This window comes from Lissotriton helveticus, chromosome 1_1, assembly GCF_964261635.1.
Source record: "Lissotriton helveticus chromosome 1_1, aLisHel1.1, whole genome shotgun sequence".
NCBI lineage: Eukaryota > Metazoa > Chordata > Amphibia > Caudata > Salamandridae > Lissotriton > Lissotriton helveticus.
The window spans coordinates 1,297,947,897-1,297,972,304 of record NC_136057.1 but is presented as its reverse complement, the minus strand read 5'-3'; the positions used below and the strand labels follow the sequence as shown (position 1 = coordinate 1,297,972,304).

The following is a 24,408-nucleotide window of genomic DNA, read 5'->3' as shown; positions in this document are numbered from 1 at the left end:
ATGATAAGCTGTTGAGAGTCTATGGTCTATACCTAGAGTTGAACACATCCCCGGCCAGAATTTAGAAACAAACTGGGGGCCTCGGTCTGAAATGATCACCGAGGGAATGCCATGTAGGCGCACTACATTGTTTAAAAAGATGTATATCAATTATTTGATGGCACTTTCTTTAACGGGATAAAATGAGCCATTTTGGATAACATGTCCATAACTACATATATGGTGTTAAAACTTGACAACGAGGAAGATCAGTTATAAAATCCATACTAATGGAATGCCAAGGTGTAGGTGGAATAGCGATGGTTTTTAATAATCCTGTGGGTGCACAGTGGGTCAGTTTTTGTCTGGAGCAGATGGAACATGCCTTAACAAAAACAGATACATCTTTGGACATATTCTCCCACCAAAACCATCTTTGACAAGTACTCATGGTCTTCGAGCTCCCTGGGTGTCCCGCCAGAACACCATTGTGACACCAGTCAATTACTTGTTGTAAAGAGCGAGTAGGAATGTACAATTTATTATCATGGTAGTATAAACTTTCCTTGCTGGAGTTCAAGGTTTTTTTTTAACCATTCCTCTAAAGGAATTTTGGCATACTGGTCTTTTAAACAGTCATGGAAGCTTAGACTCTTATGTTCCTCTGCCCCTATGATCTTATGCATAGGAATAATGGGGGGGACCATCTTCTCGTGAATCAGACGCTTGATGACCTAGACGTGATAATGCATCCGCTTTTCCATGTTGTGACCCGGGGCGATACGTAATAATGAAATCAAACTCACTAAAAAACGACACCCATCTCATTTGCCTAGGAGTAAGAGCTTTGGCAGATTTAAAAAACTGGAGGTTCTTATGATCAGAATAGATAGTAATGACATGATTAGACCCCAATAAATAATGCCTCCATTCTTGGAATGCTAATTAATAGCCAGTAGTTCTCTTTCCCCTATGGTATAGTTTTGCTCAGCAGGAAGCACGTTCTTAGAAAAGTAGGCCACTGGGTGTAAATGTCCTGTGTTCTTGTCTCTTTGTGACAATACTCCCCCCACGGCATGCTGGGAGGCATATGTTTCTACAAAATAGGGTTGAGTATTGTCTGCATGCTTGATTATAGGAGCTGAGGTATTTGCTTTTCAGAGCGCAAAACGCCTGTTCTGCTTCTGCTGTCCAACTAAACACTACTCCCTTTTTTAGTAATTGAGTTAAAGGGGTGATCAAGTCGGAAAAATGGTCAATTAATCTCCTAAAAAATTTCCAAAGCCAATAAAGGATTGTACTTCCTTTATCAAACTAGGACTCGGCCACTGAATCAACGCTTTCATTTTTTGGGGATCCATCTGAACACCCTCGGGAGAGATAATAAACCTCAAGAAGTCTATTTCAGTGGTATGGAACGTTGTTTTATCCAATTTTGCAAATAACTTATGTTCTTGTAACTTGCTTAAGATGTTCTTTACATGTATTACATGGTCATGTTCAGATTGAGAATAAATCAAGATATCATCAACGTAGACTATTACAAATATGTCTAGGTATTCTCTTAAAATATCATTAACGAAATACTGGAAGGCGGCTGGAGCATTACAAAGGCCGAATGGCATTACACAGTATTCGTATAACCCAAACTTTGTGCGGAAAGCTGTTTTCCATTCGTCCCCTTCCTTAATTCAAATTAGATGATATGCTCCTCTAAGATCTATCTTAGTAAATATCTTTGTGCCTCTATGTTGGTCCAACAAAACGGAGATAAGAGGAAGGGGATACTTGTTCTTGATAGTAATTTTATTTAGGGCACGATAGTCCAGACACGTTCTCAAACCGCCTTCATGTTTGGGTATGAATAACAGAGGCGAGGATACCGGAGAGGTAGAGTGTATGATAAAACCTTTCTGCAACATGTCTTCCTAATAGGCTTTGAGATAATCGTTTTCTGAGGAAGTAAGAGCATATATTCTTCTGTTAGGTAGTTCAGCGCCAGGTATTAAGTCTATGCGGCAATCATAGCTGCGATGAGGAGGTAGCTTAGTAGCTTCTGTTTCACTGAAAACGGATTGTAATTCCTCATAAATTTCAGGTACACAGGAAGCGGCAGCTACTGTGTGAACAGCACAACACAAAGGACTAATACGTTCACTGGCTTCTTGGTAACAATGAAGCATACAATAAGGTGATTTGAGAGTGACTGTTCGGGCTGCCCAATCAATACTAGGATTATGTATCTGTAACCAAGGGACTCTTAAGATTGCTCCAAAGTTAGGAGCAACTATAAGATCAAAGGTCAGACTTTCAGAATGGCCGTTACTGCATACCAGAATCAAAATTGGAGTTTGATATGTTATTAGCCCCGAGGATAACTCAGTGCCATCCACAGCTCTAACTGGTTCTGGGTGGGCTTTGGGTAGAAAAGAAATCCCAAGCTACTTTGCTAATTGAATGTCAAGAAAATTGCCTGTTGCCCCGGAATCCAGCAAAATAGACATATTATGTCTGCTCTGGACTGAGGTTACTAAAGTAACACACAGAGTGAAATGCTTTATTGTTCTAGGCAAAGTATTTCTAGATGTGGAGATCTTCTTAACCATGGAGCTTGGAAAATCGCCCTCCGCTTTCTCCAAGCTCTCTAGTTTTCCTGTAAAAGAGAAGTGCCCAGGTTACTAACGACCTTCTTCGAAGGGATACGAGGACGTACAGGACATTCTTTAGCATAATGGCCTCCCTTTCCACAGTATAGGCAAAGGTTGTTTTTACGCCTTTTGTCTTTTTCTTCTGAAGAGAGAAGACCTCTCAATCCACCGATTTGCTTAGGTTCTGGATTATCTTTATTTTCTTTCTTCTCGAGTCATGACTTGACATATTTAGGAGTAGTAGTTCTGGACTTTTCACCTCTTCTTTCTTGTAATCTATGATCTAACTTAACAGTAAGTTCGATAAACGAAGGGCAATCCTCTGGAAGGTTGAAAATTTGGCATAAGAGATCTTTTAATTCATCACATAGCCCTCGATAGAACAAGGATGTCCTCGTATCTTCTGGCCAATGTGTCTCAGCAATTAATCTATTGAAATTAGTAAATTAGTGATATAAGAAAGAAGGTCTTTGGACCCTTGCTTAAGATTAAGAAGGGCATTATCACTTGCTTGCATATATGTATGCTTTGAAAACAGGCTCTTCATTTTCTCTTGAAACAGAGTAAAATTATAGAGTAATGGGTCATTGTTTTCTACTACAGGCACTGCCCATTCTGCAGCATTACCTGCTAGATAGGATATCACAAAGGCTACCTTAGCAGCATCATCTGGAAAAGCTGCAGACTTACACAAAAACTGCAATTGACACTGGTTCATAAATATATTGTACTTTGAACTGTCTCCAGTAAATATCTCTGGCATGGCTAGTGGAACAGGTGAGGGGTATGCACTGTAACCTGCACAGGAGTTATGTCACTATTATCTTTAGGAGAGGATGCTCCTGACTGGGAGGTAGGTACCGTGAACTGAGCTGGTTGGATGTAATTTTTCCGTGTCTTGGGAATGGTACCTGATCCCTTGCTCTCTGTTGAACTTTGGGATTTCAACTGAAATACTTCTGCCTGTATTCTTTGGTTCTCTAATCTTAATCTCCCTACTTCATTTTGCAATTCAACCATGACTGCTGCTAATTCCTCAACTGTAGGAGGGTGTAAAGCCTGCTCTAAGGATATCACTGCATCATCGGAATTCTTTTTCGCTCGGGTGGAAAGATTTTGTGGGCTTGGCTTTCTGTCAAGGTTCTTATGTTATGCCAAGATTCCACAGAAGCGAAGATGAGAGCTCCCCCAACTTCCAGAGAACACCACCCAGGAGGCACTCGATGAGGGTTGTTCACTAAAAGTATGGGGGAATATTTCTAGGAGTGTCCACCACTCTCCCCATACGTAGGAAGCTGAGCAAATGAAACAATGCATACAATGAGAAAAATGAGCAAATAAACAGTGGCTCATAACCCTATAGTGTACTCAACTTCCGTGCTCCACTTACCCCAAGAATAAGTCAATAAGACCTTAAAACAGGAACCCCAAGGAGATCTTCAATGATAGTACACATGAAGCAGCTTTACAGGACTGGGGTGACTTGGGTACAAATGGAAGGAGATCTACCAGAAACACCCAGTATGAGAAAAGGGGACAGCCGGAAAAGAAAAATAATAGAAAAAAGTACTGAGAAGCTCTGGCCGGCCCCTGAGTAAATGACTGCAGAAGCGGAGCAGACACTCACTCAAGAGGTGTGTCGTCCGGCTCTCAATAACAAGACTGAAGGCGGAACAACCACTCCCTCTAAAGAAAAATGAATTGGAGCAAAAAAGGCGTTCAATACAACTGGCCTTCAAGCTCAAGGGGAAGCAGAAAAGAAACTAAAGAAAGGCCCAAGAATAGTAGAGCAATTTGTGTCTACAATGTGGCAGGAAGCGGGCCAATTATAGTTTTTTGAGAGGTGAGGACTGGAAAAACACCGTCCAGCTCCGAGTGAAGAAAGAAGGAGCGGAACAGACTGGGCTCCCGGGTGCAGGGGGTGAGCAGCGCCGTCCTGCTCCCAAAGCGGAGAAGGAGTGGAACAGCGGGGGCTCACGGGTGCAGGGAGTGAGCAGCGCCGTCCAGGTCCGAAAGCGGTGAAGGAGCGGAACAGCGGGGTCTCTCGGGTGCAGGGAGTGAGCAGCGCCGTCCAGCTCCAAGTGTGGGGAAAGAGCGGAACAGCGGGGGGCTCACGGGTGCAGGGAGTGAACAGCGTCGTCTGTCTCCGAGTGCGGGGAAGGAGCGAAACAGCGGGAACTCACGGGTATAGGGGTTGAACAGCGCCGTCCGGCTCCAAGTGTGGGGAAAGGAGCGAAACAGTGGGGACTCACGGTTGCAGGGAGCGGGACAGGATCAAGCGAGAAATGCCAGAAACGCCAAGAACAGGAAGGGGGCGTGGTGACTACGAAGTCAGTAAGCCAAGCACTGGCTTACGTAGAGGACGTCCCCTTAAGGTTGGCAGGGACCGTCTAAAAAGTTTAATTCCCACAGGAGGCGTCTCAAATTAGGGAATGTTAAAAAAGTACTTCTCCAATCTGGCGTCACATCAAGTTGAGTACACGATAGGGGCCCTCCACATCACTTATTCCTAACACAGCTGAGCTCTGTACAAGAAACATTACAACAGTAGCAGAATAACAGACCATGTAAATCTACAGAAACTGTCCAAAATCACGGGCTGTAGGAGCCCTAATGGCTTCTTCCATGGGAGTGACGGGTAGCTGTTTACATGAAATCTGAGATCTTTTGGACAGTCTAGGAAAACGACTTACAAAGGATGCTTAAGATGAATTAGCTTCTGGTAAAATGGGACTCTCCCACAGTTGATAGGTTTGCATACATGTAAATAGGTTCTTGCAGAAACAGACTTGAAAGATCAACACGCAATTTGAAGATACATCTTCCTCTCTGTGCTAGAAAATTAAGGGATCGTAAAATAAGAATTACAATTAAAATCTTTGGAAATGGACCCTTGCAGTAAAACGAGACAGCCCATTTTAGCAATGCAGTTGTACTCCTTTGAACTTCATTAGAGTTGCCCTAAGTATCACAAAGCAGGATGGTTCTTCCATTACACCGTAAGTTTTTTGTTATTTGTTGCGCTGCTTTTCTTTAGATACCATTTTAATGAATTTTGGTGATTTAAAGTTTTGCAGGAATGTTCATTATGTTGCAAGCATTTACGCCATTTGTTATGCTGATACTTTTATGATACCATTTTAATGAATTATGGTAGCTTAATGTTTTATACAATTGTTTTAAGATTGTACGGCTCTTAAAGATTACGTTTTTGTGCTGTTTTCGTTAAATAAAAAATTATGAGTGACTGACTGACTACTCTTTAGGATATACTCAATATTATCCCCATGGGTCTACCCTTTTTCCTGTCACAAAGTAAGTGATTATAAGAGGCTGTGGTTTGGAATATTCAATGGAGGTGAATATGAGACAAATATGGAAACAAGGTGACTCCTTAAGATTGTTAACGTATGAGAGTGCAAATGGAAGTATTGTGCATATCATTTGCAGTTGCATTGTTCTACAGCCTGAAAAGGAGCTATTTTTAGGACCTTCCTTTAGAAGATTAGGCCTTCAAGCATATAGATAAGTCATCATGGGATAGCTCTGACCTGCAGTTAGCCAGTGGAGTTACACAATTTATGAAAGATGTAAACAAGCAATTAAAACTGGTTGAAAGTGTTTGAACAGAAAAAAACACCCACTTTGATTCACTTGTTTTTTTCTGTACAAGAGCACAGGTGGGTGACTTGTAATGTTCTCATCTTTTAAAAAAAAATCTTGATTCCCTTACATCTTAGTAGGATGTTAATGAGTTTGATTAGCATGACATATCCACCTAGATTAATTTGTTCTTTGTATTGAAAGTGATCACTCAAATTTATACATTTTATGACTTTCTGATTAAAACAATTTGTCCCAGCTCATCTTTTTTTCATTTTTGATATTTCAGTGTTACTTGACGTGCCACAAAAAATGTTTAGAAAGTCTCCTGATTATTTGTGGCCACAAGAAGCTGCCCGGTCGGACAACGGTCTTTGGAATAGAATTTAAACAGGTGTATCGCGACTTCCCAGAAGAAGTCCCTTTTATCATCAGGAAGTGTACTGCAGAAATAGAGCACCGAGCCCTTGGCGTGCAGGTAAGCAAAATCCCAGGACGACCTCCCAATGCCTTGCTGATCTGTACTTATTATGGCTGAAAGGTGCCAGTTCTTCATGCTGCTCCAACTTCTAACTTCATGAAACAGCTATCAAATGTCTGTCCTTTTCTTGTGGAACTGAACATCACCTTCCCTTGCTGAAGTCATCAAGGACATGAATTCAAAGGAAGACTGGGACTTTTTGCCAATCTTCAAAAAATCTACAAACTAAGATATTCCGCTTTCTGCCTTCAACTGTTTGTTAAATAAAACACCACCTGTATGCAGTAGTAGTGGTTATGATGATAATAATAGTAAGAATAGCAGTAGCAATAATAATAGGAACAGCAATGCTACCGATATAGCTAATAACAATGATTTTATACCAGCAATAATAACACTCATAATAATTACTTGTGTTTTTTAATAACATACATGCAGTTATACAATGTTGTAAACAACATGATGAATATTATAAAAGCGTGCACATAGCTCTGGTTTGCACTGTGCAGACTCTCATGTAATGTATGTATACTTGTAAAGCGCACTGTTACCTCGTTACGTGGTGTCCTGGCGCTGTATACCGCTGGGGAACCCGTCCTGGCTTTCCCTGTGAGAGGGCACCCCCAAGGTGAAGCCAGGCATCCCCGGCGCTGCTAGGGCTGTTGTGGAGATTAAGCAAGCTATTGCCCAGAGTTGCAGAGTGGACCCATGGTTAGCGTAGGCACCTAGGCGAGAATTATCGAGTCTGCGGACATTGACCCAAGACCCTGCCGCGTCGGGAATTGAACCCTGGTCCCGGGCCGTCCTCTGCTTCAGGGTCTGCCGCTTCTAACCAGTGAGCCACACTTCTCATTCAGTGCAGCAGGCTCAAACTAGGGCTGTGCATCTGATTACCAAAAGTTGTGCATTCACCAGGACACACAGTAACACTCAGGGCTAGCGCATGCATGATAGAGGTTGGTCGTTAAACAGCTGCCCAATGTTTCCCTCCTGAGCACCCCTGGCCGTTCTTTGGCGCAAGCCCAAGGTACCCTCGGGTGCAGTCCAGTCGAGTTCCCTGGGAAACTCTTAACCTTCACCCAAAGTGCAACCTGTGTACCTTCGCATGGATTGTGCACGCTTTTCAAATCCCTCAAATGTCTCTATCTATGCCCTTGCGTTTCTAATATAGTGGGTGTGCATTAATAAGACTGTTCCCTCATTTGCTTTGGGCCATGCCACTACAGATTTGTGGCATCACCCAATTTGACAGGGACACCTTTGCAACAGGACAATATGTATTACAGTTGAAGCAGCAAAAGCAAATTCAGCTCCTGCAATACCAAATGGTCCAACGTACAGGGGCATGCTTGATAGTGTGGCTCCAGAAGTTAATTTTGTCTAACTCAGTAGTCCTCATTTTATTGTTGCCCAAAGAATGAAAAACATCCAGTGAGTATTCCATTCTGTGGCCTGCAAGCTGCCGCTCATCTGCAGAGGAGGCACAGCAGGCAGCAGAGTTATAGTACCACCATTATTTGAGACCCTACAAATCTCCTCTCTGGGTCCTTCAGAAGATACTACTGTGGTACACCCATCCACGTACACTCAAGCCCATTCTGGGTAAAGGAACCAGAACACATTCTGGAATATACACTATCAAATACTCCCATTCCTCAATGTTTGCAATTGTAACCTTTTCTAGAGATGTGTCAGTGGTACACCCCATCATTGTAGTAATTCTTTGATGGATGACAGGACTGCTGGTCTTGATTCTGGAGCTGGAAGAGACAATTAAATCACTAGAATGTGGGAAGCTCCACTGAAGCCAATGACGTGCCTCAAGGCTGATAATGGCTGGTATAAGCCTTCTGCTCCAGCATTCCAATGTTTGTCTTTCTGTTTGTCTTGTTTAAATTTAGAGCCCTAGACAAGTTTATGATGGGTCACAAACTCACACGGTTGTGGCCAAACCCTTAAGACAAACTTATTTGATCCTCCTACTCTCCATTAGGAGGTCAAATAGGTTTTTACACTTTATTTTAAAGGGAATGAAAATATCAGCCTAGATGTCGGAGGGCTCGCACAGCTTGCTAATAATAATTCTATTACTTATGGATTTGAACAATGGGTAACTGTGGAGAAAATCAAAAGGGTTATCAGATCGGGAAAGTCTAATGGTGCACCGTTCCCAAATGGCATTCCATGTAAGATTTTTTAACTTGATCTGGAATTCTGGTTGCACTGGCTATATCCTTGCCCGTCCGCCACATATTTCCCCCCGCCATATTACAATGGCGGGGGGACCGTGGCGGACGGGAAGACCGTCCACCGCTTTCCCGCCGCGGTCGCCTTGCACCGCGGCGGAAAAGCTCTAATATGGTGGCGGTGTCTATCAGACACCGCCAGCCAAATTAGGATGTACTGGGGGCTATGCATTTTCGTGGTGGCATATGCATACGGTCCTTGCTTTGGGGGCCCATTGCGGGCCCCCAGAGTGAAGGGTGGGGGGTGCACATGGGGGGTACCTATGGTACCCCCCTGCGTTTAAAAATACAACATGGGAGGCACCGCGCGGTGCCCGTCATGTTGTGCTTTGAAACGTACAACATGCATTTTTAACACTGCGGCGAGCCGTTCTTTCAGCACCGCCCGCCGCAATGTTAAAAATGCGGGATGCACCCGCCACTGTGGCGGGTGCATCCTAATTCCACGGACGGGACCTCCGCCCCTGTGGCGGACAGTCCCGTCCTCAGACAGGATGGCGGCCGGACTTTGTCCGTCCGCCATCCTAATGGATCTCTTAGTGTCAAGGCAGTGGGGCTGTTCATCCTCCATGGAGGTATGAGGCAGTGCATAGAAAACAGACATGCTGATGGAGTACCTATCCGAAGAAATTACTACCTTAGGGATCGATGTCGCTTTAATCCCGAGGGCTAATTTGTCCCGAAGAAAGATGTATATGGTGGCACTCCTGACAAAGCCTGGAATTCGCTCACTCTCCCCGCCTATGTTATGGTGTTGAGGAATGTTGTCTTGATAGTGTGTAGTCGAAGAGTGCAACTGTGCATGCAATGGAAATGAGTGCACATCAGGTAAGTGTGTACCAAATTAGGAACCCACTGTGGAATCACAAACGGTCTTGGCAGAAACATGTAGATTTGCTCTTTCAGAAAACGCATCACACAGGTGACTTGAAAAGGGATGGCTGATCAGGAAAGGCCGAAATGTAACTGAACTGTTGCTAGAGCAAGGCCTTGCTGGACTACGTACAACTCAAACAGGAGAACATCCAATAGCTGTGCATTCAGAGGTTGAATGTTTCGGGAATACCAAGTAAAAATTTCTTCCAGCATCCTGCGTGGATTGGTAGATAAATCCCTTCCAAGATCACACCAACAACTTAGGGAGGGAGATCGAAAGCCCTCAGCTGTCACTGCTCAGTCTCTAGGCATGGAGGTGCAGGATGTGCATACTTGTGTGCAAGACTCTGCTCTGCTGATGTGAGTTGAGGTCCTTCTGAAGGGGCAGCTAGATTGGAAGACAAATGCTCATGACCAGAAGTTCCAGGTACCACACTCCTTTTTCATAATGTTTTTCAGTAGTCTGAGTGAGGGGCGGAAAGGTGTATAGGAGTCCTGACCCTAATGTAGATGGAGGGACAACTGCCTAAGGAACTCCAACATGCAAATGTTTGGTTACTGCACATTCACTGTTGTCATGAATAGACTGAGGAAAGGTTATCCTCATTGCTAGATGATGCCCTGTGCTCCCTCCGACTGTAACTGCCATTTGTGATCCGCTACGCTGTGTCGGCTGAGTTGGTCTGTCCTGGCATTTAAGATCCTGCCAGGTGCTGGGTGGTTAGGGAGATGCCATGAGCATTAAGTCAATTCCAGTGATGCAAGGGTTCCTGACACAGACCCCATGACCCCTGCACCTGTTCCCCCTTGATGGTTCGGAAGAACGCCTCCAGTGCCAAGTGAATTGCCCGTAATTCCAACATGTTCAGAGTCCTCTGATCTCCACCTCTCCCAGATGACCTTCCCAACTCAGCATCGGTCCCGATCGTTAGCTCTGGATGGGGGAAGAAGGGGTCTGGCGCTGGTCCAATCATAGTTAAGCAGCTACCAGTTCAGATTTTCCACAGTCTACTTTGACACCTGGATGGCGTCAGATAGCTTGCCTTTGTGCTGAGCCCACTGAGACTTCAGCTCTCACTGCACAGCACACATGCGCCACCAAGTGGGTCCACAAGCAGGATGCAGGAGGCCAAGAGGATTTTGAGCTGCTGTCATTGAGACCCAGGTCAAAGGTTGAAATATCAGGAATAGTTGAGGCAGAGGAATGGCTTGAAAAAGCACCCTATACAAGATGTGTCCAATGAAGAGGAGCCATTGTTAAGGAGTCAGGTGTGACTTTGGCATGTTGAGGGAAAAGCCCAATGTTCTCAACAGATTTGCCTCTGTCTGGAGGTGGCTTATGTCTGTTTGAAGCAAGCTCGCCTTCAGTAGCCAGTTGTTGAAGTATGCGAAGATTTGCATTCCCAATCCCTGCAGCGGGGCTGTGATCTCCAGCATCACCTTGGTGAGCACCCGAGGTGCACTGGTAAGGCCAAAGCGGAGCACAGAGAACGGACAGTGCTCATGGCCTACCTGAAACCGGAGGGAATTTCTGTGGGATTGCAAGACAGGAATGGGAAAGTATGCATCCTGTAAGTCCAGTACTACCATCCAGTCTCCTGATCCAGGGCAGACAGGACTTGGGCCAGGATTAGCATCCCAAACTTTTCCTTCTGGAGGAAGAAGTTCAGAGGTCAAATGTCTAGGATGGGTCAAAAAGCCTCTTTCGTTCCTGATCTCTGATTCTGGTAAACTCTCTATTGCTCCCTTGGCCAGGGGAACCTCCAGACAGCCTAGAGCCATCAAGGTGCATGTCTATTAGGGATTGTCGGGCATGAGACGAGAACCCAGTGAAGCCAATCGATGTGTGGCACAAAGCACCACACTGGTTTAAACTGCCCCTCGCAGTGAGTATTGTCCAGACCGGAATGTATTGTGTACTTTGCAGCATCTTAACTATCGGAAGTAGACATTGCAATTTTGCTATGATGTCTTTTGGACAGTCTTCAAGATGTCAGCCACCATATCCCACTAAGTGTGCGAGTACCTACCCAGGAGGCGTGGGGTGTTGACAGACCTAAGGGCAAGACTGGCTCTGGGGAACATTTGTTTTGCAAATGCTTCAATTTGTTTGTATTCCCTTTCAGGCAGGGTGGCAGAGAAGGTACTTGGGTTATGGTGGTTGGTGGTTGCCTGTACCACCAAGCTCTTCAGGATGGGGTGCTGGAGGAGAAAACTTAGGTTTGTGTTTTCTTGCCACTTAGCTACTCACTGTGGGGAAAGACCCATGCCCACTAGGACATCAATGAGAGCCTCATTAAATAATAATAATAATAAGGTAGCTTATAAAGCGCCTGGTGACGCCATCCCGGCGTCACCAGGCAATAAAGGCTCTTGGTTGGTCTGAGCTGGGTTTAGAACCGCAGTGAGGTACTATGTCTTTTCTTTTTTTCATGGGAAGATTAAACTATAGGACTTTGCCTTCTTGATCAATGTGGCGAAAAGGCAGAGTGTTCAGTAGCAATAGCCAGGTTTAGGAAGGATAACACAATGTTTGGTGAGGTATCCCAACCACAAGCCTCCTGTAGATCCTCAAATAGGTTTCTCTTGTCATGCAGACCATACCCATAATCATCCTTGTCCTCATCGTAGTGAAGAGATGTGTCTGGGTTGAGATGTGTCTGGGTTGGAATGCGGCCCAGAGGGTAGGGGCAGAGCTTTGCGGAACCCGATTAAACTATCAGATCTATCTCTGACATCAGTGACATTGGTACAGGTGTCAAGGCTCGGGCCGGTGGCATCTGTCAAAGCACCATGGGTTGCATTGCACCACTGTTAGAGTCGGTGGTTCAGTGCTAGAGGAAAGGACTGACCACAACTAGAAGGCACGTGGCGCAGTTGTTTTCAGGGAAAGATAAACCAACAGGGTCCCGACTGGCAGCCGCATGGATCCATGGGGTCCAAAGGCACTCCAGTGTTATTAGGTGGGGTAAAAATATTATCCCGACAGCCTCTTTAAGGCGATAGTGTTCATCTGCTACAGCAGTCTGCTTAAGAGGGGGGGGAGGTCAGAGCGGGAACACTGCTGGCGTCCATTCAATGGAACGGCTCCACTGGGGTTGGAGATACTCGGGGCATTGCTTGACTCTAAATGGCATGAATAGCGGCACGACAAAGACCCATGATTCAACTTCTTATGTGACGCCTTAGACCTACACGAGATCCGTGACTTCGATTTGGAACATTCATGAGCAGCATGAGGGACAAGAGTGCGTTCATGCCCTCAACCTCAATTAGAGCTCCTTCTTCCTGCAGGGTTTGGCGATGGCCAATTAGGTTCCCAATAACGGATGGCTTTGCGATTCATCTTAGCACAGCAAGGGCAGGACTCCAAGTCGAGACAGGTGCCGTGGCACCAGAGGCCGATGTTGCAATGTCGGCGACCTTATAGAAAGGCTTAAAACCTGCCATAGGGCTCATATTTGCACACTGTAATTGGTTTTTGAAGGGAAATAGAATTTCCTGAAAAAATAAGTCTGTCAGAGACACTACTGCAAACTCCGGATCTGGATCAGAAGGTGCTGAATGAAAGGAACTGATGTCAGCAAAGGCGGCCCATATATGGGGCCTGATATCACATCCGGGACAGAGCCGACGAAGAGCCATGACGCCACCCACCATTGCACAAGGGATAGTTAATAAGTTTCCAGATCCAGTTTGGCCCCTGGGGAAATTCATAAGGTGAGGAAACTGCGGTTAGAAGGCTCTTTCAGAAACTCCATTACTTTGCATGGTTTCCAATTTCCAATATTTGGGTGCATGCATGCACTAGTTCTGGTATGCTTCACCATGTACCCAGGGATAAATCCTTCTCACACAAGTGTGTGTCCATGCATATGTGGGTGCTGCATCTGCTCCCTTATATGTACTGGTTCCTTCTCGTTCCTTTCCCTTTTTTTTAATGTTTACACAACTCCTCTACCTTCTTTTTTCAGCTGTCCCTCTATTGCCTGTTCCTGGGCATTGCACCTCTAAACAGAGTCCAATTGGAGACACTGTGCAAACTCCACCAGTCTTCAGAAATGCCTAATTGATTTGTCCTAGGTTTAATACTTGGCTTACAGAATCCAGCTTTTGAATAGCTCTTCTAACATGTGTCAGTCTCTTGACTTTCCTTCAGTTATGGAAGATGGGTTTTGCTTTAGTTATATGTTGTTGAGAGACCCATTGTGGACAATACAAATACTTATAATGGACTTGGGCCAGTCCACTGCTTGAGTTTTCTTGTCAATGTAATTTGCATGTGTTAGACGGGGACCCTGAGGGTCGGCCGGACACTGAGGGAGAGATCCCCGAGGGGGACCGTCTCCGGGGATCGTACAGACAAGTTACCTCCCTCCCCACAAACAGGCACCACACCAAGTCGAGTTCAAGGCTTTATATAAGGTTCGTAAGGCAAGGTTATAAGCGATACAGGAGGTCTCGGACCCGGGGGTCCTCTCACTTCTAGTCTCTGTAGGGAAAGGGGGTAGCGGGACAGTCTTGGTACCGGATCGGTACCGGTGGGGGTAAGAGGCGAGCTCACAATCCTCGAGCTGGAGTGTCTGTGGATCGGGCCGCGGCAGCGCCAGCAGGCCAAGATAATAGTCTCACAAAGCAGAGGGCCGCGGCAGCGCCAGCAGGCCAAGTCGATGGTTTCACGAGGCAGAGGGCCGCGGCAGTGCCAGCAGGCCAAGACGATGGTTTCACGAGGCAGAGGGCCGCGGCAGCGCCAGCAGGCCAAGACGATGGTTTCACGAGGCAGAGGGCCGCGGCAGCGCCAGCAGGCCAAGACGATGGTTTCACGAGGCAGAGGGCCGCGGCAGCGCCAGCAGGCCAAGACGATGGTTTCACGAGGCAGAGGGCCGCGGCAGCGCCAGCAGGCCAAGACGATGGTTTCACGAGGCAGAGGGCCGCGGCAGCGCCAGCAGGCCAGTTACGGATGAGTTCTTCTCGGGTCTCTCGACTCCAGGATACAACTGCCGTCCTGGTCTGGCCCTGCCCCAGTTATAGGTCTGGTCCCCTTTGATGTCCGGACCCTCGCGCCTGGGGGGGCCGGGGGGTCCGGGATGAGGGAGTCCAGACACCCAGCAGGGGGGTGGAGCCAGCGCTCAGGGCGGCCGGGGGTGATCGACACCTGGCGGAGGAGAGCCGTTGACGATTCCTTCTCCCATTGACCCGCCAAGTGGTCACTCTGCTTCCTGGGGGGAGGTTGGTGCCTCGATGTCGGGGCCGGCCGGGCCCAGGTTAGGGTCGAGCTGAGGCCACGCGGCCTCGTGCTGCAGTGCCCCAAGATGGCGGCCGGGTCGATGTTGTGGTGTGGATGGTGACCCGGGCCGGCTGGGTCCGGAGCTGGTGTCTTGTAGTGGAGGGATTGCAGGGTACTTCGGTTGGTCGTGTGGGGACTCTGGCTGGGGATGCAGGGAGAGCCAGGGTCCCGGTCCCATTGCGGGGAGGGGGGCAGCCCGACCATGCGGCCTGTCCAACAGCATGCTTTTATCTGTGCATCCTGTGGGGCATAGCTCCTGTACCATCATTTGATTGGATGACTTTTATCTTTTCACTGCTAACATGCAATGAATTACTTTTTTATTTTTCTGTTAGCAGTGCATGCGTTTTCTTTTCTGCGCCCTATCTCCCCTGTGTGCAGATTTCCCCTTCAAATCCCTCTCTCCCCTGTGCTCTCCGTGTTGGTCTTCCATTTCCCAGTAGATCTGTTGTTAGCCAACCCTCCATGATTTATTTTTAATAATCGCCACCTTCCATTGCACTACTGCGCGTTCCTCCTCACTGACATCGCGTGTTAGGGGTTTTCACTCAATTACTCTCATCCCCTGTTTTTCCATTGCCCGCCACACCCTTGCCAGTCCTCTTTCTTAGTTACTTTTATGTTTTTATTTACTTTTTAAGAGAGCATGGCAGCTGCAATTTGCTACAGTGCTGCTCCTTTCTGAAAATGTACTTTCACACACAATTTTATAATTATTTTTGATTTACCCCGTTTAAGATGGGCATCCACCAATTTGTATTGGTAAATTAAACAAATCAATAAAAGGTCGAGTTGCATTATGACTTGCTTAGTGATGCATGCAGATGTATATGTCATCAAGCAGGGGCCACAGTCACCTCCTGACGTGTGTGTGCATGCATGAGGAGGACTGCGTGTGTATACACTGTTGCATTTTTTGTCAGTGCTGTTCAGCAACTGCAATAACATGTGTTTTCTTTTTCGCCAATGCCGAGTACCATTGGCAAAACGTATTGGCAAAGCCAACAGATCTGCACTGGTAAACCAAAATAGGAAGATCTATTGACTTTGCCCATTATGGCTCCCACTGGCATTAGCCTGGGTAACGATAAACAGCATATTGCTTCTTTCGATGGCTTCTAATGGTGAGATTTGACCCAGGTTTGAGGTAAATTTAATATTGCATTTCAGGGAATTTATCGGATCAGTGGTGCCAGAGCTCGTGTAGAAAAGCTGTGCCAAGCATTTGAAAACGGAAGGAATTTGGTTGAGCTTGCCGATCACTCCCCTCACGACATCACCGGTGTATTGAAGCAGTTCCTGAAAGAGGTACGTAAACACTGGCGAACTGACTGTAGCATCTTCCAATTGCTGTAGTTCCAAAAGATACTGCATATATTTGGCTTTAGTTGTAAAGTGCTTTGAATTGACCATGCTGTGGTATTTAGCACTGTATAAAACGCCAAACACAATTAGAGTACAGGAACCTCTTTAACTTGGAGGAATGGAGAGAGATTACACAAGGCTGCCAGCATCTGCTCTTTGGAGAACGATATGCAGCACCATGGCATCTGTCCTCAAGGTGTTTTTAGGATGTGAATCATAAAGAACTCGATTTTGTGTGAGAGGGGGTGGATTTCAAACCCAACTGGCATCCCCACACATCTTCAGGAGCGAAGTGGAGAGGAAAGAATATCCAGAGGGCACAGCCCTAAGCATAAAATGTTCTTCCCTCAAAGCACTTTTATTTAGCCAACGCAAGCCTCAGTTTAGAGAGTCCAAGATACAGTAGAAACTTCCCCATCAGTGTGGATTTGTTTTGAATGGATCGACAGCAATTGGGTATAGGCAGCATCATGTCAGTTGAGCCTGACACATGATGGACAAATGCCTCAATGATCTTTTGAAGACACATGCTTATTGTGTGTAAAATATATTTCTTAAGTGCTGCATCTTTGCTTTAGTCAGAATTAAAATCTGGTCCAATTGGTACATATTGTATGCCTCAATTTGAATAAAGTCCCATGTGGATAAAAGTCATATATGACTGTATGTAATAAAAAAAAAAGAAAACTTTAAAAAACTGGAATACAAAAAGAGTACATTTCAAGAAGTCACGACCCATACACCCTATCATCTCTCACTCAACACATTACTGTTGCCTGAATTTCTGAACATGAGCTTAACCTAACCCTAAACCTAAACCTTTAACACCGACCATAACCCGTTCAATTTATTCTTCACAACAATTCTCAACTTTTTTAATGTATTTAACTTTTTGTACTCCCGTTTTCTACTTTTTGTCTCTACATTTTTGTTATTCTACATTTGTTTACTGCACATAATGTATATTTATAGCTGTGTGTGTATGGATGTATATGTATGTATATATATGTATGTATATATATATATATATATATATATATGTATATATAATCAGTAAAGCAAAATTGAGATGAATGATCCCTTTGAGCACTTTACGGAGCTGATGTACTCCCATGAGGCTTCACCTAAGTTTGGAATAAAACATCAGTTCAACATCAAACAGACGGGTGGCCCACCACTGACTGAACTCGCACTCCCTTATTCTTCCAAAGAATTAACATGTTCGATCTGAGAGGGGAAAACATGGCGGCCGCTGGTTAGGGCGGTGCGCGCGTCTCTAAACGGACCTCTCCCTAGTCCCTGGAGTAATGGTGTAGATACTGATTTTTACTGGCTTCTCACCGGCTTTCTACCGTAGGTTAACTCCCGACGGTCTTCGGAGACAAAGGGGAGTAAAGCCATAACTTTTTGGAGCCTCTTTCGCTCATGTCGGTGAACGGCTTGGATCGGCGCGGCTCAGTGCGGCGTCGATGTGTGTGAGCCTGGTACCGCCCCCGCCTCTCTCTCGCGGTGGAAGGAAGCAGCCGTGGAGCTTCGGCGAGGCCGCAGGGCAGCTGCTCGCGGGCTCCTAAGAGGGTCTGAAAGAGGCCTTCAAGGAAAAAGTGAGGAAGGACGGGCAAAGAATCATCCGATTTTTGTTCATACTCACCCTATTGGGCACACAGAACCTGAGCCTGAGGGTAGCGCGCCGTAAGGGCTAAGGACACAGCGACGGCAGCCCGTGGACCCCTTCCAGCGCCGGGGAACAAAGTATCAGACAGTAAGGAGAGGGGACAGGGAGGAGGAGGGGGCTCAAAGTCCGTTAATCACATCAGCAGCACTCCTGAAAAGCGAGGGGGCATGGGCAGAAGACGGGGGAAGGGCTCTAGGAGCAGCACCGCCGTGGACAAGCACAGTGAAGGCAGGAGGGCGATCCAAAATTGTGCACGAGAGTTTGGCCCAGAGAGAGAGTGCGAAGTGGGGGTAGAGGGGGTAGAGGTGCCCGAGGTTGAGGTTGCATTGGAAGAGGATCTCGAAATAGTCACTGCTGGGACTATAAAAAGAAAGGAGTCTATCCACCCCAAACTTAGTACTAACTCTAGTACCCAGTTAGGGGGTAAAGGCAAATTCAAGGGGGTACTAAGGAGTGCAACGCAAATTACACCATCGCTGCTCTCCTACTTTAAAGTTCTGACCCAAGTGCTTGATATCCAACAAAGTGCAGATGTGGCCAGTGAAAGAATCATGAGTAACCCTGAAACAGCCCAGGTGATCGAGTCTCTTGGATCAGGGATTACAGCAGAGGTCTCCAGGTCAATGCAGTAGAGGAGCTCGGGGGGCATGATCTTCCTACGGAGGGTGTTGGGGCTGCAAAAGGTGATCCATCTGTGGGAGGAACCAGCGGGGGTAGACATCTGGAGGCGCTCCTGTTTGCAATGAGGGAGGAGATTAAGAGCGGCTTTGCGGAATCCAAGATCAACCAGAACGAGATCAGGGCAGTGTGTGAGACCCTCGAAAAAAGGTGGGCGGCCTCTTTGAGAGAACAGAGAACCTGGAAGGATCAGGGGGGAATTAAAAGCTAGCCTTGAGTCCGCAGAGATTAAGATCCAATGCCTTCGGAGAGATGGGGATGTAATGAAGGAGAGGGTCGAGACCCTGGAGAATTACTCAAGAAGGAATAACCTTAGACTCCTGAAGATCCCAGAGGGGAAGTAGGGTGGCGAAATTAAGGCATATGTGTTGTGATTATTAAAAAATGCCCTCAACCTGGACGAGACAGCAGAGGATCTGGAGAAAGATATCCAGAGGATACACAGAGACCCCTTTCGCCTCAACCCCGGGAGAGTGAAACCAAGGAAAATATTAGTGAATTTCGTTACATACACCACAAAAGAAAACATTCTGAACCTCGCACTAAAGGCTAAGTCACTAAAGGCCCCAGATTTTTCCTTTGAAGTCCGATCCGACTTGTTAAAAACCACCCTAGACGGACAGTGGGAACTCGGCCAAAAAATGGAGAAGTTTAGGGCCTTGGGGGCAACAGTGCAGATGAGGTTCCCTGCTTTCTTGAGGGTGATGTACAACAATAAAATCCATAACATCCGCCCCCCTCTTGAAGCTGACGACTTATTAGCATCCATCAGTGACCACGCACAGGGGGGGGTCACTAAGGTTTTCTCCTGCTTCCAGTTTAAAAACCCCAGGTCGAGAGCTTCATAGAGCTTCATAGACATGGTTTTACTCTAAATCTTAAACTGAGTGGGAAACTATAATTGTAACAAGAAAAAAATACAGAAAAGATGAAGTAAAATGTCATGAAAGTAATGGATAATCTTAATAATAAATGTAACTAGTAAACTGAAGGTTATGATAAAAAAAATAAGATAAAAACAAAAATAAAATAAGACTAGAAACCTAAAAATCAGAAATATATACGCCTGAATTAGAACTTTGTCACAAATGGGGGGTGGTGGGGCCTCCCGTCCTACCAAAACCATGCTTTCTTAAAAGCCACTTAGTCTCGAACGCTTATGGGTAGCCGGCTTTCATTGTTATCCAGGGTAGGCAGGGCAAGTGGAGAGGGTCTGTTCGAAGACGCAAATCTGGCTATATATCTGGCCAGAGTAAGTAATGGTGGGTTTTCCAGGGAGAGGGGGGGGGGAAGAGTTAAAAAGTCCTCGTAAGCTGGTTCTCGTCCCATATGTTCTAAATCATAACTTTTTTAAACGCCCCACGAGCAGTGTTGGTCAGGTTAAAAGAGGTCAACTTTTGCGTTTAAGAGAGGGTCCTACAGGTGGGTGGGTGGAATGGGGTAGGAAAGGGACATGATTGGGTTACAGTTTCTATCCTGGAACGTCAATGGCCTGCATGTGAGTCGTAGGAGATATAGAATCCTACAATATCGGAGAGACTCCCCCGCGCAGGTCATCGTCATCCAGGAGACGCACCTACTCAAACACGAGGTGAATGATATGTTGAAAAGGCTGAAGTGGGTGGAAAAATTCCTATGCACGGACCATAATACTAACATACGTGGGATCCTCATTATTTTTAAAAAGCAGGCAAAGGCTCAGATTATAGAGCATAAGGAGGATCTCAGTGGAAGATGGCTCCTCTCCAAAGTACGGCTAGATGGTAGGGCATATACTTTAGTGGGCTACTAAGGCCCTAACCACGATGATCCATCATACCTGAACATGATTCAGAGCCACCTGATCACCTCTCAAGACCCGGTGAAATGGGTTGGAGACTTTAACCTTGTTTTAAACCCCAAGTTAGACAAGTCGCCTAACTCTAGAACACTAACGCACTCCAAATCTAGGCATACCCTTATATCAATAATGACAACTCTGGGATTAGCGGATTTATGGAGGGAGAGAGCGGGCAACACCCTGGGAGTTTCCTTCCAGAATCACAAATAGAAACATAAGTCGAGAATTGACTACGCTCTTTTTAGCTACAATCTCAAAGACGCTCTGATGGACCTGGTGTATCTCCCCTCACATTTGTCTGACCATTCAGCTATCCTCTTCACTTTAACTCTCTCCCAGCAGATTAGACCTACTTCGTGGTCCTTTGACCGGACGATCCTGCTTGAGGAAGAGGAGATAGGCTTCCTTATAGCAGAGTCCACCTCATTCCTGGAAATCAATTTAAACTCTGCTACGATAGTGACTGTGTGGGAAGCTCTTTAAGCTTCCCTAAGAGGGTGTATAACCAATGGCGCCTCTCATAGAGGGAAGGTATATAGAGAAGCAACTAATAATATAGAGCAGGAACTGTCTCTCTTAGACCAGAATTGTGGCTCCGCATTAGGATCCTTAGCTGACCAAGAGAGGCGTGTAGAGTTAAAGAAAAATCTGGAAAACTTACTTCAAGAAAGGGTGGCTAAGAGGTGGGAGGTGAGCAGGCTCTCACACTTCGAGTATAGAGAGGCTGCGGGTAAGGTTTTGGCCTGGAAAATAAAATCAGATCAGGCCAAAAAATACATCAGGGAAATAAAAGTGGCGGGGGAAGTAACAGCTAGGATTTCTAACCCAGAAATCGGGAGTGCCTTTAAGGAGTTCTACCAAAATATCTAGAAGGAGGAGATTACAGAAGACGCAACAGCTAGGGACCTATGGCTGGACAGAGTCGGACTGCCTACCCTCTCATTAGAACAGAGCGACCGTTTGGACAAGGAAATATCAGGGGCAGAAGTAAGCAAAGCTATTAGCCTATTGAAGCGGGGAAAGGCGGCTGGGCCAGATGGTCTACCTGGGGAGTTGTACCGCGTATTGGGTCCTGCTATTATTCCAACATTGACAGCCCTCTTTAATGATATCTTCTTAAATGGCTCGGTGCCACCTGAGTCGTGGAGGGAGGCAATAATTGTCTTATCCCCAAACCTGAAAAGGACCCGACCGACGGGGGGTCTTATCGGCCGATTTCGCTCCTAAACGATGACTATAAGATCTTTGCTGCTATTCTGTCGGCACGGCTTGGTAGCGAGATCGGCTCAATCATACACCAAGACCAGAAGGAATTTATAAGGGGGCGCCAATTGGCAGACTTCACCCACGACCTGGTCGGCGCAATTGACATCGCCTCATCTTTCTCTCTTCCCCTGGCTATCTTGACCTTGGATGCTACCAAAGCATTCGATAGGGTCAATTGGCCCTATCTGGCCGCGGTAATGAGAAAATTTCAGTTTGGGGTTAAGTTTTGTCGAGTCATCAACCTTCTATATAGAGACCCTAGGGCCAGTCTTTTGGTCAATGGTGCCTGCACTGAGCCCTTCCAAATTATGAGGAGTACCAGGCAGGGCTGTCCGCTCTCCCCCCTCCTATTCAATTTATATATTGAACCTTCTTGCAACAGAATGCTAGGAAAGCCTGCGCATCAACAGCTACCTTGCTGCAAGCTGCCTGATTTATTCGTTTTTAAAAAGCCCCGTTTTGCTCTTATTGTTTATTTTAATTTATCTGCATTTCCCCTGCTTTTAACTAAACGCCACTCGCAGACTTGCATTCCTGTCACCTTACCCCCACTCTAATCGGTTGATCACCGCGTTTTTCGCGGGTCCCTGCCCTCTGTCTTGTTGTGTGGCCATCTTGGGAGGGGGACACTGCCGGCGGCGCGGTTAGCGCAATAGTCTTTACGCGCTCGGCGTACATAAAGCCCATCATGCTGACGCGCAGCGTCATCACGCAGCGTCATCACCGGATTGTCGCCGGAGTTTCGCCAGAGTCAAGCCCGTCTGTGCCCTGCCTAATTCTGTGACGTCAAGGAACCTTTTGATGAGTTATTCTAGGGAGGCTCTGCTGTCGTTACGTGTGCCCAGACATTCCAGCTGTAGCTATTGCTGGGCGGAAGGCACCCCGTTTGCACACTGTCATGTGTGCCTTTCGGTTAGTACCGATAAGGACCTGACTCTGCTCTCTATGGCCCTGCTGAACTGCAGGTCATTACCGTGTCATGCCACGGAAATTAACTCCCTCCTCTTAGACCAAAGTCTGGACGCCCTGTTCCTTACGGAAACTTGGCTGACCCCTTGCTCTGGCCCTGACATTGTCGAAGCCCTCCCCTTGGGATACCTCATGTTCCATTTGGACAGGCTGGACGGGAGGGGGGGAGGAGTGGCCATTGTTTACAGAGATAAATACGTATGCAAAGCGGTAGACTGCGGCATTAATCACTCTGAAGGCTGTCAATTCTCCCTTTGCATATCCCCAACTGTCTCTATTTCTGGCCTTCTTGTGTATCGGCCGCCTGCAATGCTGGGTAAGTTCGTAGACTCCTTCATGGAGGCAGTGATTCCATTGGCTGCCGCTTCCTCCAACTTTCTAATTCTCAGGGATTTCAATTTACACTTTGAGGACCCCGATGATACAGTGGCGAGAGACCTTCAAGCCACATTGGGCGCACTCGATCTGCATCTTGCTAATGTTGGGGCCACCCACAATAGGGGTCATCAGCTTGATGTGGCCTTTGCCAACTCTAAGAATCTGCAAGCTTCCCAACCGCTGGCTCTCCCCTGGACGGACCATTATCTAGTGCCGCTGAGATGGCAGCTAGAGAAGGAGAGAGCTCCTATACCACGGCAGTACACAGTAGAACGACTTTGGTCGAAGCTGCCGGTGGACAGCTGGGCGACAGAGCTAGCAAGAACCTGCCCTCCCCCGGTTGCTGATCCCACTATCGCCGATCAAGATATGGGCATGTGGCTGACCAATGCATTGGACTCGTTGATTCCAAAAAAACGGAGACCTGTCAGGGAAAGAAGAATTGGCTCAGCTCCATGGTATACCCCCGAACTTAGGGGTCTTAGAACCTCATGCAAAAGATTAGAACGTGCATGGAGGAGAGAGGGGACGAAAGAAAGGCTAGAAAATTATAAAAGAGAGATGAGGAAATATAAAAATGCGCTGAAGGATGCCAAAAGGAATTTCTTCTGCGCCAGGATCGAGAGGGCAAGTAACTCACCAGCGGAATCCTTTAAAAATTTTAAGGAACTTCTGAAGGCCCCCGTCCCTCCAGTTGTATATGACAATCCTAAAGAAATGTGTGAAGAACTGGCTCTCTTTTTTCACTCTAAGATAGAGAAGATTTTGTCCTCTCTGCCTGCAATTCCTCAGACCCTGGTCTCAGATGTCAGTCCAGTTATTTGCCCGGACGAGCTATCTTCCTTTGGTCCTTTTTCTGAGGAGGAGGTCATTACAGCTTTGAAAGAGATGAAGAGTGGATCTCCTAGTGACCCTGTCCCCATGAAATACCTTAAACTAGTAGCTAACACTCTGTCTACTCCGCTTACTGACCTAGTTAATCTGTCACTCTCTCAGGGCATGGTGCCACAGAGATGGAAAAAGGCAGTGGTGAAAGCACTACTGAAAAAGCCAGGACTGGATTCTTCTAATTTGGCCAACTTTAGGCCTATCTCACTTCTGCCCGGCTTTTCTAAAGTTA

At 46.5% G+C, this 24,408-nt stretch overlaps 1 protein-coding gene across 4 annotated transcripts in view; it reads left to right on the top strand.

Moving 5' to 3' along the window:
- GMIP (GEM interacting protein) overlaps window positions 1-24,408 on the top strand; it is a 320,436-nt gene that overhangs the window by 272,072 nt on the left and 23,956 nt on the right. For all 4 annotated transcript variants that reach the window (XM_078681149.1, XM_078681159.1, XM_078681167.1 and 1 more), the window contains 2 exons: window positions 6,520-6,708; window positions 16,291-16,428. In XM_078681149.1, the coding sequence (XP_078537275.1) occupies window positions 6,520-6,708; window positions 16,291-16,428 (327 nt within the window). The remainder of the gene's footprint in view (window positions 1-6,519; window positions 6,709-16,290; window positions 16,429-24,408) is intronic.